The sequence below is a fragment of the Gopherus flavomarginatus genome, chromosome 12 (genome assembly GCF_025201925.1).
Source record: "Gopherus flavomarginatus isolate rGopFla2 chromosome 12, rGopFla2.mat.asm, whole genome shotgun sequence".
Lineage (NCBI taxonomy): Eukaryota > Metazoa > Chordata > Testudines > Testudinidae > Gopherus > Gopherus flavomarginatus.
This window is the reverse complement of record NC_066628.1, coordinates 1,332,830-1,350,270: the sequence shown is the minus strand read 5'-3', so window position 1 is coordinate 1,350,270 and position 17,441 is coordinate 1,332,830. Positions and strand designations below refer to the sequence as shown.

The 17,441-nt window shown below is 67.9% G+C and overlaps 2 protein-coding genes and 1 long non-coding RNA gene across 18 annotated transcripts; 2 read left to right on the top strand and 1 right to left on the bottom strand.

Moving 5' to 3' along the window:
• The first annotated feature begins 111 nt into the window (after nt 1–111).
• LOC127033087 (zinc finger protein 665-like) lies at nt 112–13,904 on the top strand. Its single transcript, XM_050920890.1, has 5 exons — nt 112–659; nt 2,635–3,668; nt 10,270–10,548; nt 10,944–11,535; nt 12,787–13,904. The coding sequence occupies exons 1-5, from the start codon at nt 587–589 to the stop codon at nt 13,881–13,883; spliced, it is 3,075 nt and encodes a 1,024-aa protein (XP_050776847.1). The 5' UTR covers nt 112–586; the 3' UTR covers nt 13,884–13,904.
• On the bottom strand, nt 13,839–16,278 carry LOC127032766 (collagen alpha-1(I) chain-like). Of its 15 annotated transcripts, none has more exons than XM_050920339.1 (7): nt 16,188–16,278; nt 15,576–15,804; nt 15,279–15,427; nt 15,055–15,129; nt 14,593–14,742; nt 14,286–14,518; nt 13,839–13,908 (listed from the first exon to the last, which is right to left on the bottom strand). In XM_050920339.1, exons 1-6 carry the CDS (start codon nt 16,201–16,203, stop codon nt 14,331–14,333), a joined length of 807 nt encoding a protein of 268 aa, XP_050776296.1. In that variant the 5' UTR covers nt 16,204–16,278; the 3' UTR covers nt 13,839–13,908; nt 14,286–14,330. The 15 variants fall into 15 exon arrangements, 10 of the variants coding, with proteins under 10 accessions (XP_050776296.1, XP_050776299.1, XP_050776295.1 ...); XM_050920342.1 differs by having other exon boundaries at nt 13,852–13,876; nt 14,254–14,356; nt 14,589–14,742; XM_050920338.1 differs by having other exon boundaries at nt 13,908–13,983.
• Nucleotides 15,693–17,068, top strand: LOC127032774 (uncharacterized). Of its 2 annotated transcripts, none has more exons than XR_007768914.1 (2): nt 15,693–15,778; nt 16,087–17,068. It is a non-coding gene; the product is annotated as an uncharacterized LOC127032774 (long non-coding RNA). The 2 variants fall into 2 exon arrangements; XR_007768915.1 differs by having other exon boundaries at nt 15,704–15,778; nt 16,163–17,068.
• The last annotated feature ends 373 nt before the right edge of the window (nt 17,069–17,441 follow it).

Sequence of the window (17,441 nt, the reverse complement as noted above, 5' to 3'; positions counted from 1 at the left end):
GAGGGGATGGGGGCAGTACGGGAGGGGCCGGGCTGGGCGCTGCAGGACCGCGGGCGGGGGGAGGTGTGGGAGGGCAGGAGGGGATGGGGGCAGTACGGGAGGGGCCGGGCTGGGTGCTGCAGGACCGCGGGCGGAGAGTGGGTCGTGGGGGCTGGAAGAGGCGGGGAGAGGACAGGAGGGGATGGAGGGCCGTGGTGGGGAGAGGGTGCAGACCCCCATCCAGCAATGGGGCAGGAGCAGCAGGCAGGGGAGTGACCTAAGATCTGAACATCCCACAGCCCTCCCAAAGCCCCCCCCACCCCGTCCCCCCACCCCATCCTGGGTGTCTGAAGTGGAGACAGTGAGACCCCAGAGGCTGTGGTATCCCCCTCCCTGCCCCTGGGTCAGCCTCATGGGCCCATCCTGCCCAGTGTCCTGCCCCATCCCCATCCCCATCCCCATGCCCCAGGTCAGGCCATGGAGCTGGGTTCAAATCATAGGCCGTTCCCTGTAGCAGATATTGTCCTGCTGCGTCGCACACCCTGATCTCACCTGTCCCGGCCCCCGAGCAGGATTTCTGATCCCTGGGCCGGACGCGCTGTCCCGGATGGAGCGAGGGGCAGAGCCAGGGGTCCCAGGTCCCCAGGGCGCTCAGGAGACCCCGAGAGACGCCTGCACAGGTGAGGAGTCACTTAAACCAGCTCGGAAATTCCCCCCCTCCCCCGGCTTCCTGGGGCCTTTAAATCCTGGGCAGTAACAGAAGGGGCTTTACGGGCCGGACAGGGGCTGCCCCGGCCCCCTGGCTTTCCCCAATCTCATTTTATGTTTGTAAATATTTTTCGCTGCCCTGCTCCCGTGTGAGAGACCCGCACACCACAACGTGCAGACGATTGTGCAGGGGCTGCGGCGACGCAGACTGGGCAGATGCTGCTGCGGGCGCGAAGAAAACAGGCTGGGGTTAGGATATGTGGTTCCTTCGCTCATCCAACAGTGACTCTCGCCTGGCGGTGCCCTGCAGCCAGAGTGGGCAGGGAGGGGATTTCAGGATGGGGGGAGTAAATGCAGCTGGGGGGTTAATTCTGTATTGAGGGCAAAGCAGCTCATCAGATTAGATTAAACCCCAGTCTGCCGTCCCCCTCCACACGCACGTTTACAGAGGTGTGTTTATGTGCATAGTACAAGGCAGTGGGACACAGACTCACACGCAGTGTCTCAGGTGGTGCGTGTGCGTGCACGAAATCTCACCACAACACCCAATTTCTACCACCTTACGCTCAGTTCTTTGTTGGATCTTATGACCTGAGTTCCCAGCCCCGCCGCCTTCTTTCCCATTTCTGTGCCTCGGTTTCCCTGTTGTTAGGCAGATCATGCACTGCGAACCATCTTTGCACAGTGCTTTGCGACCTCCAGAGGAACAGCTGCTATAGAGGCCCGGAGCAGTAACATCATCACTGCAAAGGCCTCGTGTACACCCCAGGCCTCAGCCCAGGTTTTGACCTCGCTACGTTCCTTGCTTTTTTCGTTTTGTACCTCATGAACAATAACGATTTGTGTGACGTGAGCATCTAGCCCAGCCTGAGCTCAGGAGCCCATTGTGCTCGGAGCTGGACATACACCTAGCGAGAGACAGTCCCGGCCCCAGGGACCCGGCCGCGTGAACGGCCAGCGAGAGGAGGGGTGTGAGGGCAAACAGAAGCCCAGGGAGAGGATGTAGCAGCCAGTGGTGGAGCTGGGAATAGAGCCCGGGAGTCCAAAGGCGGAGGAGTGACTTGATCATGGTGCTTAAGTCCCTGGGAAGGGGAAAGTAGCAGCTACTAAAGGGATCTTTGTCCAGGTCCGTTCTGGCCGTAAGCTCTGTGAATCTGACCCACCAGACCGCGCAGCCCCTCAGCACCCATCACACCGGTGATTCCCCTGGGGTGACGCCTGGGGGTCGCTAGGATGCTGACTAGTCACCCAGCGTCTCAGGCCAGCTGTGCCCAGTACCCGGCAGCGTGGTGGCTTTCATGGATCGCTCCCACGCCCGCCCAGCCGACATCCTGGGACTTGCAGGGGCATTTTCTACGTACATTTTGAAAGTGCTGACATCTGCGTGTGAAGCTGAACCGTGGGGACGCCTCCAGTGCTCCTGTTGGGGTGTGGGGAACCTGGTGGCCAGTCGCTGCAGCAAAGGAGACGGGTTCGGTCCCATCCCTAGACCCTGCACTATCTGTCCATCCGGCCCTGGATCCTAGTGTACCCAGTCGACCCCCCCAACCCTGGGAATAGCCCCAAGTCCTCCCTCCGCTGGTGCTCAGAACCCCTGCAAGCCCTCAGAGTGAAATTGACCTGATTTGTCAGTGTCACAGCAGCCCACAGGAAACTGCCCTGAAAATGGCCAGTGTCTTCTCAATTTCCTGCTACTGGGGATCTCAGCGGCACCAGAGCTGCCTGTCTGCAGACTCAGGAAGGCTGTGCAGCCTCATCTGGCTCCTTACAAAACCAAAAGCCAGAAATGAGAGCTTGAATCCTGCGGGAGTTCCCAGCCTGGGGCCTCTCCTCCCACCAGGGGCAGTCAGAGCAGCCAGGGGGTTTTTTACACCTCGGGTTTGTTCCCTTTACCTGAGGAGTCCAGTGCAGGGAGTGACGGCTGTCTGGATTCTCTCTTTCTTCCAGTGCGTGGGAATGAGGAGGTGACTCAGCCAGGGGTGGCGCATGAGACACTGCCAGGAGGATCCGGAGGGGACATGTCCAGGAGTCTGGAGCCAGGGAAAGCCTCCGAGGGACAGCAGGGGAACCTCACGGAGGAGAGTGGGGGTGAACCCGCTCCCCATGGGGGCGACACAATGGACCTGAGCGAAGCCACGGCCCGGCCAGGGCGACTCTACACCTGCCCGGAGTGCGGGAAAAGCTTCATGCAGAGCTCGCACTTCATCCGGCACCAGACGGTGCACACGGGCGAGCGGCCCTACCAGTGCGCGGACTGCGGGAAGAGCTACCGGCAGAACTCGGACCTGGTGAGCCACCGCCGGCTCCACACGGGCGAAGAGCCCTTCCACTGCGCCGAGTGTGGGAAGCGCTTCCGCCAGAGCTCGGAGCTCATCATCCACCAGCGCAGCCACACGGCCGAGGCCCCCTACCCGTGCCCTGAGTGCGGGAAGCGCTTCCGCCGCAGCTCGCACCGCCTGGCCCACCAGCGCACCCACACCGCCGAGCGCCCCTGCAAGTGCCCCGACTGCGGCAAGGGCTTCCGCACCAACTCGGACGTGGCGCAGCACCGGCGCACCCACACGGGCGAGCGCCCCCACCAGTGCCCGGACTGCGGCGAGCGCTTCAGCGTGCGCTCCACACTGGTCAACCACCGCCGGGTGCACACGGCCGAGCGGCCCTTCGCCTGTGCCGAGTGTGGCAAGCGCTTCACCCAGAGCTCCACCCTCAACCGGCACCGGCGCATCCACGTGGGCGAGCGGCCGTTCCGCTGCCTGGAGTGTGGCAAGAGCTTCAACCGCAGCTCCAACCTGCTGACGCACCGGGTGCTGCACACGGGCGAGCGCCCCTTCCACTGCCCCCACTGCCCCAAGAGCTTCAACCAGCGTGCCAACCTGCTGACCCACCAGCGCACCCACACGGGCGAGCGCCCCCACCAGTGCCCCGGCTGCGGCAAGCGCTTCAGCCAGAGGGCCAACCTGCTGGTGCACCAGCGGCTGCACGCGGGGGACTGACCCCGGCTGGCCTCCCGGGCGCTCTAACCAGCCGCCCGCTCGCTGGCCTCGGGGGTGGCCGATCGGGGACTCCTCCGGCTCGGCAGCCCCCGGCAGTTCCGACCAGCTCTTCCGTCCGCCAGCCCGGCGTAGGGGACGGAGTGAATGGGCCGAAGGCGTTAACATAACCCTGCCACTGTCCACCGTTACACAGTGTTAATCACGGGCCGGGATGGGGGCAGAGACCGCCGCCCGCTCAGCGCCAGGGCACGCACCATCAGCAGCCTGGGAACCGTTTCGTAACGACGCAGCACAGGAGGCCGAGCTGGTAAAGCCTTTGCAGTGTGAAGTACGAAGCCAGCCAGGCTTTCCCTGTCACAGCGTCCGCGGTCCCTGTCCCATCCACCGGAGAGAGGAAAGGCCCTTTGAGCGTCTCCTGGGTGCATCAGAGCTGGCAGTGACGGGACAGGAGAAGGGAGCGGAGACGGGCTGGAGCCAAACATCCGATCCTGTTCAGCCCAGGTGTTGTCTGGGCTTTGGCTGGAGCTGGGGGAGGTGGCCGTGTCCTGTGGGTCCCACTCACTGGCCTGGGCTGGGTGGACATTTCTCAGGGTTGAGATCCCAGGGGATGGTGGTGGCAGCCAGGCTGGGGAAACTCGCTTCAGGAGACCCGTCTGGTTGTGTTGTTTTCCCCCCAAAGTCTCTTTCTTTAAGGCTCCACAAAGGGGAGTAGGGGGGCAGCCTGGCCCAGCCTCTCATCATTATGTTCACCGATTAAATGTATTTCCATATGGACAAACTGCATGTAAGTGACTTCGTTCCCCCGTTTTCTTATTTACTAAATTCAAGCCTTAACACACCCAGTCCCAGGGCCGTAGCAATCAGCCTCTTCGGTTCAATAATTCAGGCTCGGGCTGGGTTTTGTCACCTGTCTGTAACATCCGTGACTCAGGATAACCTGACAGCCTTTTCGTGGTTACTTCTCAGGCAGGCTGAAGTTATAAACCTGATTGTCCCATCAGGTCCCTGGGCTAATGACCTGACCCTCCCTCCAGAAATCCCTCGGCCGGGGGGCTGCAGGGTCTGTGTCGCTCTGTCCCGTACCCCGTCATTCCCAACAATTACAGCGGGATCCCATGTATCCGATTGAACTGGGACCGGGGCCAGATTGGATCATCACAAATCCGGATAATCAGGAGTATGGGCGAAGAGCTTTCTGTCCGTTGTTTGAAGACATGGGGTTGCTTTTAAACTAGCTGGCCCGTCCCGGAAAAGCATTAAATCTTCCCCCTTCTTACCTACGTAAGAGACCATACAAACCCATGGTTCTTGCAAACAGGGTTTTGTTCATTTGTTACCAGGAAAGCCGAGGTGAGTTTTAAACAGTCGTACGGGTATCGATCATTTGTACACTCCTCACCCTGTAACCCTGAATGGCACAGGGACATCTGCAAAGTCTGGTCAGCGTCCCCCAAGGCACCATCGCTGGTTAGCTGGTTTACACAACGTCACAAACAGAACGATTCTCACGAAATGCAAAACTGATCATCATTACCAGGCATTAAAACATGGCCCCTTCCTTAGTTACAGCTCCACGAACTGTCACGTCACACGTCTCCCGTCCCTGCCGTCCACTCAGTTCTTCACGTGCTCCATCCCCGTCCTTGAGACCTGCTTCCCGCTGTCCTAGGCTGTCACTGACCGGGCAGTCCCACTAGAACAGGGGACGCTGGCCAAATCTGGACCGCCAGACACGTTTGCCCAGACCCCGAAATCTATTTACTTATTTCATTGTTGGTATTTTTTGTTACTGTATCTGGAATCTGGCCCTTGATGCTACCTTGACCAAGAAATTTGGCCTGGCCCCCCCGTGTGGCAGGGAGGGGGTGTCACTCCATAGCCTGGCGGGACCCAGAGGCCAGGGCCTGGCCCCCCTGTGCGGCAGGGTGGGGTGTGACCCCAAGGCCTGGCGGGCCCCCAGAGGCCAGGGCCAGCTCCCCACGTGCAGCAGGGTGGGGTGTCACCCCATAGCCCAGCGGGACCCAGAAGCAGGGCCTGGCCCCCCCGTGCGGCAGGGTGGGGTGTCACCCCATCGCCCGGCAGGACCCAGAGGCAGGGACTGGCCCCCCTGTGCAGCAGGATGAGGGTGTCACCCCAAGGCCCGGCAGGACCCAGAGGCAGGGACTGGCCCCCCCCATGCAGCAGGGTGGGGTGTCACCCCAAGGCCCGGCAGGACCCAGAGGCAGGGCCTGGCCCCCTCGTGCGGCAGGGTGGGGTGTCACCCCAAGGCCCGGCAGGACCCAGAGGCAGGGCCTGGCCCCCCCGTGCGGCAGGGTGAGGGTGTCACCCCAAGGCCCGGCAGGACCCAGAGGCAGGGCCTGGCCCCCCCGTGTGGCAGGGTGGGGGTGTCACCCCATGGCCTGGCAGGGCCCAGAGGCAGGAACTGGCCCCCTCGTGCGGCAGGGTGGGGGTGTCACCCCATGGCCCAGCGGGACCCAGAGGCCAGGGCCTGGCCCCCCCGTGCGGCAGGGTGGGGGTGTCACCTCATGGCCCAGCGGGACCCAGAGGCCAGGGCCTGGCCCCCCCGTGCGGCAGGGTGGGGGTGTCACCCCATGGCCCAGCGGGACCCAGAGGCCAGGGCCTGGCCCCCCCGTGCGGCAGGGTGGGGGTGTCACCCCATGGCCCAGCGGGACCCAGAGGCCGGGACTGGCCCCCCCGTGCGGCAGGGTGGGGGTGTCACCCCATGGCCGGGCAGGACCCAGAGGCAGGGCCTGGCCCCCCCCATGCGGCAGGGTGGGGGTGTCACCCCAAGGCCCAGCAGGACCCAGAGGCAGGGACTGGCCCCCCCGTGCGGCAGGGTGGGGGTGTCACCCCAAGGCCCGGTGGGACCCAGTGGCAGGGCCTGGCCCCCCCGTGCGGCAGGGTGGGGGTGTCACCCCAAGGCCCGGGGGGACCCAGAGGCAGGGCCTGGCCCCCCCGTGCGGCAGGGTGGGGGTGTCACCCCAAGGCCCGGCGGGACCCAGAGGCAGGGACTGGCCCCCCCGTGCGGCAGGGTGGGGGTGTCACCCCAAGGCCCGGCGGGACCCAGTGGCAGGGCCTGGCCCCCCCGTGCGGCAGGGTGGGGGTGTCACCCCATGGCCCAGCAGGACCCAGAGGCAGGGACTGGCCCCCCCGTGCGGCAGGGTGGGGGTGTCACCCCATGGCCCAGCAGGACCCAGAGGCAGGGACTGGCCCCCCCGTGCGGCAGGGTGGGGGTGTCACCCCAAGGCCCGGTGGGACCCAGTGGCAGGGCCTGGCCCCCCCCGTGCGGCAGGGTGGGGGTGTCACCCCAAGGCCCGGGGGGACCCAGAGGCAGGGCCTGGCCCCCCCGTGCGGCAGGGTGGGGTGTCACCCCAAGGCCCGGGGGGACCCAGAGGCAGGGACTGGCCCCCCCGTGCGGCAGGGTGGGGGTGTCACCCCATGGCCTGGCAGGACCCAGAGGCACGGACTGGCCCCTCCGTGCGGCAGGGTGGGGGTGTCACCCCAAGGCCCGGCAGGACCCAGAGGCAGGGACTGGCCCCCCTGTGCGGCAGGGTGGGGGCGTCACCCCAAAGCCCGGGGGGACCCAGTGGCAGGGCCTGGCCCCTCCGTGCGGCAGGGTGGGGGTGTCACCCCATGGCCCAGCGGGACCCAGAGGCCAGGGCCTGGCCCCCCCGTGTGGCAGGGTGGGGTGTCACCCCATTGCCCAGCGGGACCCAGAGGCCAGGGCCTGGCCCCCCTGTGCGGCAGGGTGGGGGTGTCACCCCATGGCCCAGCGGGACCTAGAGGCCGGGACTGGCCCCTCCGTGCGGCAGGGTGGGGGTGTCACCCCAAGGCCCAGCAGGACCCAGAGGCCGGGCCTGGCCCCCCCGTGCGGCAGGGTGGGGGTGTCACCCCAAGGCCCGGGGGGACCCAGAGGCAGGGCCTGGCCCCCCCGTGCGGCAGGGTGGGGGTGTCACCCCAAGGCCCGGTGGGACCCAGTGGCAGGGCCTGGCCCCCCCATGCGGCAGGGTGGGGGTGTCACCCCAAGGCCCGGGGGGACCCAGAGGCAGGGCCTGGGCCCCCCCGTGCGGCAGGGTGGGGTGTCACCCCAAGGCCCGGGGGGACCCAGAGGCAGGGACTGGCCCCCCTGTGCGGCAGGGTGGGGGCGTCACCCCAAAGCCCGGGGGGACCCAGTGGCAGGGCCTGGCCCCTCCGTGCGGCAGGGTGGGGGTGTCACCCCATTCCCTGGCGGGACCCAGAGGCAGGGACTGGCCCCCCGTGCGGCAGGGTGGGGGTGTCACCCCAAGGCCCAGGGGGACCCAGAGGCAGGACCTGGCCCCCCCGTGCGGCAGGGTGGGGGTGTCACCCCAAGGCCCGGGGGGACCCAGAGGAAGGGCCTGGCCCCCCCGTGCAGCAGGGTGGGGGTGTCACCCCATGGCCCAGCGGGACCCAGAGGCCAGGGCCTGGCCCCCTCGTGTGGCAGGGTGGGGTGTCACCCCATGGCCCAGCGGGACCCAGAGGCCAGGGCCTGGCCCCCCCGTGCGGCAGGGTGGGGGTGTCACCCCATGGCCCAGCGGGACCCAGAGGCCAGGGCCTGGCCCCCCCGTGCGGCAGGGTGGGGGTGTCACCCCATGGCCCAGCGGGACCCAGAGGCCAGGGCCTGGCCCCTCCGTGCGGCAGGGTGGGGGTGTCACCCCAAGGCCCAGCAGGACCCAGAGGCCGGGACTGGCCCCCCCGTGCGGCAGGGTGGGGGTGTCACCCCAAGGCCCGGGGGGACCCAGAGGCAGGGCCTGGCCCCCCCGTGCGGCAGGGTGGGGGTGTCACCCCAAGGCCCGGTGGGACCCAGTGGCAGGGCCTGGCCCCCCCATGCGGCAGGGTGGGGGTGTCACCCCAAGGCCCGGGGGGACCCAGAGGCAGGGCCTGGCCCCCCCGTGCGGCAGGGTGGGGTGTCACCCCAAGGCCCGGGGGGACCCAGAGGCAGGGACTGGCCCCCCTGTGCGGCACGGTGGGGGTGTCACCCCAAGGCCCAGGGGGACCCAGAGGCAGGACCTGGCCCCCCCGTGCGGCAGGGTGGGGGTGTCACCCCAAGGCCCGGGGGGACCCAGTGGCAGGGCCTGGCCCCCCCGTGCGGCAGGGTGGGGGTGTCTCCCCATGGCCCGGCAGGACCCAGAGGCAGGGCCTGGCCCCCCCGTGCGGCAGGGTGGGGGTGTCACCCCAAGGCCCGGGGGGACCGAGGCAGGGCCTGGCCCCCCCGTGCAGCAGGGTGGGGGTGTCACCCCATGGCCCAGCGGGACCCAGAGGACAGGGCCTGGCCCCCCCGTGCGGCAGGGTGGGGGTGTCACCCCACGGCCTAGCGGGACCCAGAGGCAGGGACTGGCCCCCCCGTGCGGCAGGGTGGGGGTGTCACCCCAAGGCCCGGGGGGACCCAGAGGCAGGGACTGGCCCCCTCGTGCGGCAGGGTGGGGGTGTCACCCCAAGGCCCGGGGGGACCCAGAGGCAGGGACTGGCCCCCTCGTGCGGCAGGGTGGGGGTGTCACCCCAAGGCCCGGGGGGACCCAGAGGCAGGGCCTGGCCCCCCCATGCAGCAGGGTGGGGTGTCACCCCAAGGCCCGGCAGGACCCAGAGGCAGGGACTGGCCCCCCCGTGCAGCAGGGTGGGGGTGTCACCCCAAGGCCCGGGGGGACCCAGAGGCAGGGCCTGGCCCCCCCCCGTGCAGCAGGGTGGGGTGTCACCCCAAGGCCCGGGGGGACCCAGAGGCAGGGACTGCCCCCCCCCGTGCAGCAGGGTGGGGGTGTCACCCCAAGGCCCGGCAGGACCCAGAGGCAGGGCCTGGCCCCCCCGTGCAGCAGGGTGGGGGTGTCACCCCAAGGCCCGGCAGGACCCAGAGGCAGGGCCTGGCCCCCCCGTGCAGCAGGGTGGGGTGTCACCCTATGGCCCAGCAGGACCCAGAGGCAGGGCCTGGCCCCCCCGTGCGGCAGGGTGGGGGTGTCACCGCAAGGCCCGGGGGGACCCAGAGGCAGGGACTGGCCCCCCCGTGCGGCAGGGTGGGGGTGTCACCCCATGGCCCGGCAGGACCCAGAGGCAGGGCCTGGCCCCCCCATGCGGCAGGGCCTGGCCCCCCCATGCAGCAGGGTGGGGTGTCACCCCATGGCCCAGCAGGACCCAGAGGCAGGGCCTGGCCCCCCCGTGCGGCAGGGTGGGGGTGTCACCCCAAGGCCCGGGGGGACCCAGAGGCAGGGACTGCCCCCCCCCGTGCAGCAGGGTGGGGGTGTCACCCCAAGGCCCGGCAGGACCCAGAGGCAGGGCCTGGCCCCCCCGTGCAGCAGGGTGGGGGTGTCACCCCAAGGCCCGGGGGGACCCAGTGGCACGGACTGACCCAAGCTCGCCAGGCCCCCTGGGGCGGGCTGGAATCGCAGGCGGGTCTCCCAGGCGAGCGCCCCGACCCCGGGTACCCGGGTGCCCCGTGCAGCCGCACGTTGCCCCTCAGGCGGGCAGCCCCGGAGCAGGGAGCTGGGGGGGCTGCAGGACTGGGGGCCCCAGCGTGGGGGCGGGGAGCAGCCGGAGCTGGGCGGGCGCCTTGCTTGGCCCTGGTCCTGCTGGTTCCCACCAGACACGGTCTGTGATTCCGGGAGCCTCCCGGCCCCTCCGGGAGGTGGGAACCGGCCGGGAGAGGCGGGTCCGGGGGCGGGTCCATGCCCCCCCCATCCCGGGCCCGGTCTCCCCGCCCCGCCCCCCGGGGGTTGGGCTTCCTGGGTCAGCGCCGCAGCTGCTCCCGGCCCGGGCGGGGGGAGCCCGGGGGTCGCGCTGGGCTGGAGCCGCCCCTGGGCCGGGCAGCGCCGAGCGCCGCCGGGCGCCGCCGGGCGTGGGAGCTGCTGCGCCGGGCCGGCAGGTGCGGGAGGGGCCGGGGCGGGGCGCTGCGGGACCGCGGTGGGGGGGCGAGGTGCGGGAGGGGGAGTAGGGGGCTGGAAGGGAGGAGTGGGGAAGGTGCGGGGAGGGCAGGAGGGACAGTGGGGGGCTGGAAGGGAGGAGTGGGGGGAGGGGATGGGGGGCAGTGCGGGAGGGGCCGGGCCGGGGGCGCTGCAGGACCGCGGCCGGGGGGCTGGAAGGGGGGACAGGAGGGGACGGGGGGAGGGCGCAGACCTCCATCCAGCCATGGGGCAGGAGCAGCAGGCAGGGGGGTGAGTAAGATCCGAACATCCCACAGCCCCCTCTGCCCTCCCAGAGCCCCCCGCACCCCATTCTGCCTGCTGCCCTGGGTGTCTGTAGGGGACAGTGTAACCCCAGGGACTGTGGTATCCCCCTTTCTGCCCCCTGTTCAGACCCCTAGGCCCATCCCTCTCGCTATCCAGCCCCCTTCCTGCCCCCTATGTCTGCCCCCTGGGCCCATCCCTTCCGCTATCCAGCCCCCTTCCTGCCCCCTATGTCTGCCTCCTGGGCCCATCCCTCCCGCTATCCAGCCCCTTTCCTGCCCCCCCGGGTCAATCCCGCCCAGTATCCAGCCCCCTTCCTGTGCCCGCTGATCAGCCCCCTGGGCCCTTCCTGCGCAGTATCCAGCCCCCTTCCTGCCCCCCGGGCCCATCCCTCCCAGTATCCTGCCCTCTCCCCATGCCCTGGGTCAGACTGGTCGAGCTCTGTATCTCCCCACCCCCCTCCCCGCGCCCTGGACCAACCCGAAAAGCGGCTGCGTTAGAATCCTGGACCCTTCCATGTAACAAACATGGGGCTACGTTCCCAGCTCTGATCTCACCTGTTCCTGTCCCCCGAGCAGGATTTCTCATCCCTGGACTGGACGCGCTCTCCTGGATGGAGCGAGGGGCAGAGCTGGGGGTCCCAGGTCCCTGGGGCGCTGAGGAGACCCCGAGAGACGCCCGCACAGGTGAGGAGTTGCTTAAACCGAGTCGGAAACCAGGGGCGATCCCCTCAACGTGCATTGTCATTATTACTATTTGCATTAGCAGAGCTCGTGGGCCTGGACCCCACCGTGCCAGGTGCTGTACGAACCCCAGAGGCTGCCCGCCCTGCAGAGCTCCCAGTCTGACTAGGCCGAACGGACACAGGGCGGGAGGAGAAACGGGCCCACAGAGGGGACGCGGCTTCTGCGGGGTCACCCAGCAGCAGGGCTGGGAACAGCTCAGAGCCTCGAACCAGAGGACGGCTGCTGGCTCAGGCTGCCTGTTCTCAGAGACCCCCCGGCAGTGGCTCAGGTGCCCTGGTGCCTGGGGTTTGTTCGTGTGTCCATCAGGCTAAATAGCCGCTTGGCTGCGCCGACGCAGGGGGCAGAAGGTTTCATTTCTGTACCTCGCCTGGGATGAGATTTTCTCCCACCTCAGCTTCTCGCTTTGTGCCGTTATTAAGTTCACTTCAAAAGCGCCAGGAGGCAGCGTGGCCTAGTGGATACAGCACTGGCCTGCGAGTCAGGAGAGCTGGGTTGGGCACTGGTCTGCTGGGTGACCTCAAGCCGGTTGCTTTCCCTCCCTGTGCCTCAGTTACCCCGTTGTACAGATGGGGATAACGACCATGACTTGCTTTGTAGCCAGGGATCATTTTCTTTCTTAAAATCTGTGACAGTTTAAGCCGGTAGGGGCCGCAGGGAGCTCCTGCCGCCAGATCGCTGCCTGGAAATGTGATGGCCACGTGCTGCAGGAAGGAAGGCATCTCTGGCTAGCCACATCCCTAGCTCCTACCCCGTCCATCCATCATCCCTAGATCCCAGTGTGTTTGTCCGTCTGTCCGTCCCCCCGGTGAATAGCTCCAAGTTCAGAGCCTCCCAGCAGGGACACAGTGAAATTGACCAGATCTGGATCAGTCTCACAGCAGCCCTGAAACTGACCAGATTCTTACCAATTTCCCTTTGCCGCTGCTGCTGGGGAAGCTCTGGGCAGCAGCCCAGGCACGGGTGCTACCTGTCTGCAGACTCAGGAAGGCAGCACAGCAGCTGTGAACCATCTCCCCCACCAGGCGGGCTGGGAACGTCAGTGCATTGATTTTAAATGAGCGCTGAAGCCTGCAGGGGCTCCCGGCTCTGGTCTATCCCTGAGGGGCAGATTCCCAGCCACAGGGGAACGTTCTTTGGTTTCCCACCCCCCTTTCCGAACTGAGACTGACCCGTGTCTGGATTCTCTCCCAGCAGGCCAGGGGCTGGTGAGCGAGACCGAGGAGAATCCCGAACAGGATGGTCCGGAGCCAGCAGAACTGTATGGGATGTTCCCGGGACGTTCCCAGAGTCCTCAGCAGGAAGTGGCCTGCGAGCGCCAGGTTGACAATGCCACGGCGGAGAGACTGGGTGAATCCGCGCCGTACGGGGTGGATTTCACAGGCCCCCACGGGACTGTGGCCCAGCCCAGAGCCTCCCCGGGAGACAGACTCTTCACCTGCCCCGAGTGCGGAAAGGGCTTCGGGCAGAGCGCCCACCTCATCCGGCACCAGACCGTGCACACCGGGGAGCGGCCCTACAAGTGCCCCGAGTGCGGGAAGGGCTTCAGCCAGAGCTCGGACCTGACCACGCACCGGCGCATCCACACGGGCGAGGAGCCCTACGGCTGCGCCGAGTGCGGCAAGCGCTTCGCCCAGAGCTCCAACCTGATCCGGCACCAGCGCACCCACACGGCCGAGACCCCCTACCGCTGCCCCGACTGCGGCAAGCGCTTCCGCCGCACCTCCCACCTGGTCATGCACCAGCGCACCCACACCGGGGAGCGGCCCTACCGCTGCCCCGACTGCGGCAAGCGCTTCAGCCACGGCTCCCACCTGCACCGGCACCAGCGCATCCACACGGGCGAGCGCCCCTTCAAGTGCCCCGACTGCGGCAAGAGCTTCGGCGTCAAGTCCACCCTGGTGACGCACCGGCGGGTGCACACGGCCGAGCGGCCCTACGCCTGCGCCGACTGCGGCCGGGCCTTCGCCCAGAGCTCCACCCTCAACCGGCACCGCCGCACGCACGCGGCCGAGCGCCCCTACCGCTGCCCTGACTGCGGCAAGAGCTTCATCCAGAGCTCCAACCTGGTCACCCACCTGATCCTGCACACGGGCGAGCGTCCCTTCCACTGCCCCCGCTGCCAGAAAACCTTCAGCCAGAGCTCCAACCTCAGCCGCCACCAGAGGACCCACGCGGGGCGCCGAGCCCGCCCGTGCCCCGAGTGCGGGGAGAGCGTCTCGCGCGTCTCCGGCCTGTCCGCCCACCAGAGACGCCATGCGGGGCAGGAGACGCCCTCGCCGCCCTGCTAGGGCTGGCTGGTTCCCCAGTACCCACCTACCAGAGACGCAACACAGGGCAGGAGACGGCCTTGCCGCCCTGCTAGGGCCGGCTGGTCCCCCTGGTATCCACCTACCAGAGACACCACGTGGGGCAGGAGACACCCTCGCTGACCTGCTAGGGCCAGCTGGTCCTCCTGGTATCCAGCTGCCCACCAGAGATGCCACGCGGGGCAGGAGACGCCCTCGCCGCCCTGCTAGGGCCGGCTGGTTCCCCAGTACCCACCTACCAGAGACGCAACACAGGGCAGGAGACGCCCTCGCCGCCCTGCTAGGGCCGGCTGGTCCCCCTGGTATCCACCTACCAGAGACACCACGTGGGGCAGGAGACACCCTCGCCGACCTGCTAGGGCCGGCTGGTTCCCCAGTACCCACCTACCAGAGACACCACGCGGGGCAGGAGACGCCCTCGCCGCCCTGCTAGGGCCGGCTGGTCCCCCTGGTATCTAACTGCCCACCAGAGACGCCACGCGGGGCAGGAGACGCCCTCGCCGCCCTGCTAGGGCTGGCTGGTCCCCCTGGTATCCAGCTGCCCACCAGAGACGCCACACGGGGCAGGAGACGCCCTCGCCGCCCTGCTAGGGCCGGCTGGTTCCCCTGGTACCCACCTACCAGAGATGCCATGCAGGGCAGGAGACACCCTCGCCGCCCTGCTAGGGTCGGCTGGTTCCCCGGTACCCACCTACCAGAAACGCCACGCGGGGCAGGAGACGCCCTCGACACCCTGATAGGGTCGGCTGGTCCCCCTGGTACCCACCTACCAGAGACGCCACGCGGGGCAGGAGACGCCCTCGCCGCCCTGCTAGGGCCGGCTGGTTCCTCTGGTATCCAACTGCCCACCAGAGACGCCACGCGGGGCAGGAGACGCCCTCGCCGCCCTGCTAGGGCCGGCTGGTCCCCCTGATACCCACCTACCAGAGGACCCACGTGGGGCGCCGAGCCCGCCCATGCCCCGACTGCGGGGAGAGCGTCTCGTGCGTCTCCGGCCTGTCTGCCCACCAGAGACGCCACGCGGGCCAGGAGACGCCCTCACCGCCCTGCTAGGGCCGGCTGGTCCTCCTGGTACCCACCTACCAGAGACGCCACGCAGGGCAGGAGACGCCCTCGCTGCCCTGCTAGGGCTGTCTGGTTCCCCGGTACCCACCTACCAGAGACACCACGCGGGGCAGGAGACACCCTCGCCGCCCTGCTAGGGCCGGCTGGTTCCTCTGGTACCCACCTACCAGAAACGCCACGCGGGGCAGGATACGCCCTCGACACCCTGCTAGGGTCGGCTGGTTCCCCGGTACCCAACTACCAGAGACACCACACGGGGCAGGATACGCCCTCGACACCCTGCTAGGTCCGGCTGGTCCCCCTGGTACCCACCTACCAGAGACGCCACGCGGGGCAGGAGACGCCCTCGCCGCCCTGCTAGGGCTGTCTGGTTCCCCGGTACCCACCTACCAGAGACACCACGCGGGGCAGGAGACACCCTCGCCGCCCTGCTAGGGCCGGCTGGTTCCTCTGGTACCCACCTACCAGAAACGCCACGCGGGGCAGGATATGCCCTCGACACCCTGCTAGGGTCGGCTGGTTCCCCGGTACCCACCTACCAGAGACACCACACGGGGCAGGAGACGCCCTCGACACCCTGCTAGGGTCGGCTGGTTCCCCGGTACCCACCTACCAGAAACGCCACGCGGGGCAGGATACGCCCTCGACACCCTGCTAGGTCCGGCTGGTCCCCCTGGTACCCACCTACCAGAGACGCCACGCGGGGCAGGAGACGCCCTCGCCGCCCTGCTAGGGCCGGCTGGTTCCTCTGGTATCCAACTGCCCACCAGAGACGCCACGCGGGGCAGGAGACGCCCTCGCCGCCCTGCTAGGTCCGGCTGGTCCCCCTGATACCCACCTACCAGAGGACCCACGTGGGGCGCCGAGCCCGCCCATGCCCCAACTGCGGGGAGAGCGTCTCGTGCGTCTCCGGCCTGTCTGCCCACCAGAGACGCCATGCGGGCCAGGAGACGCCCTCACCGCCCTGCTAGGGCCGGCTGGTCCTCCTGGTACCCACCTACCAGAGACGCCACGCGGGGCAGGAGACGCCCTCGCCGCCCTGCTAGGGCTGTCTGGTTCCCCGGTACCCACCTACCAGAGACACCACGCGGGGCAGGAGACACCCTCGCCACCCTGCTAGGGCCGGCTGGTTCCTCTGGTACCCACCTACCAGAGACACCACACGGGGCAGGAGACACCCTCGCTGCCCTGCTAAGGTCGGCTGGTTCCCCTGGTACCCACCTACCAGAAACGCCATGCGGGGCAGGAGACGCCCTCGCCGCCCTGCTAGGGTCGGCTGGTTCCCCTGGTACCCACCTACCAGAGACGCCACGCGGGGCAGGAGACGCCCTCGCCACCCTGCTAGGGTCGGCTGCTCCTCCTGGTACCCGCCTACCAGACACCACACCGAGGAGAAGACCCCTCTCGCCGCCCTGCCCAGCCAGAGTGAGGAGTGCGCTTCCCTATTCCCTCATGCCTCTCCAAAGTATCTGGCTGCCCCATCATTGCGAGCGGCTGATCAGACCCCTCCTCTGGCTCTGCCAAGCCCAGGCAGCCCCATCGGCTCCTCCTTGCTGCTGAGTTCCCGACCCACCTAATGTGGCAGGGGGAGAAGGAACCTGCCACCCCCCTCTGCGTCCTGCCCAGCTGGAGCTGTGTCCCGTGGGGCACTGCCCTCTCCCCTCAGTGCTGCCCAGGGAGCTGGGTGCTGGGGTGGCTCGCGAGTGATGGGCTGTGCCGGGGTTTGGCCGGCAGGACAGAGAGCCAGCCCCCCTCGCTCTCATTTCCCTGGGGCTCCCCACGGGGCGTGCGCTGTGCTCCCTGACAGTGGTATCCCGGAGCCCTTGTAGGGAGCTCCCTGCTGCCTGGGGGAGCCGGCCAGCGCCGTCACCCCCTTCCCGGCTGTATTTAACAAGCTGTATTTATGATGAGGCGTTCCATTCTAGCTCGATGGATAAAGGGCCGATGACGTTGTCTTGGGATGGCTGAGGCTGGCCGACCGGGCCAGGAGTCCAGCCAGGTCTCTCCTGCGCATCCCTTCGCCTCATTTCTCCTCTTCCCCCTCCCCGAGAGTCCAGTGCTGGACGGACCCTGCAAGTGATCAATAAACCCTGCAGAAAAGACCAGGAGTCGCTGCATTGGGAAGCTCCGGGGTTTCTGTCGGCTGAGGGTGAGAGTCAAGGATCGGGAGTGAGAGGCTGAGCTGTGTTTGTGTGTGGTGGGGGGGGACTGCGAGTCCCTGATTCCTGCGGTGGGGGCAGGCAGGGAGCATGGCAGGATGGCAGTACAGGGCTGTGGGCAGCGTGGTTTGTTTCTCAGACCCAGATGCCGAGGCTGTGAACACTCTGCACTGGGGAGGGATGGGAGGCAGCTGATGAATTGTGCTGATGGCAGAAGGATGAAACAGGCACCTCCAGGGGTGAGAGGGGGTGTCCCTTGATTGCTGGGACCCTGAGCAGGGCTGAGGTGTGTGTTCCACCCCACACCCACTGGACC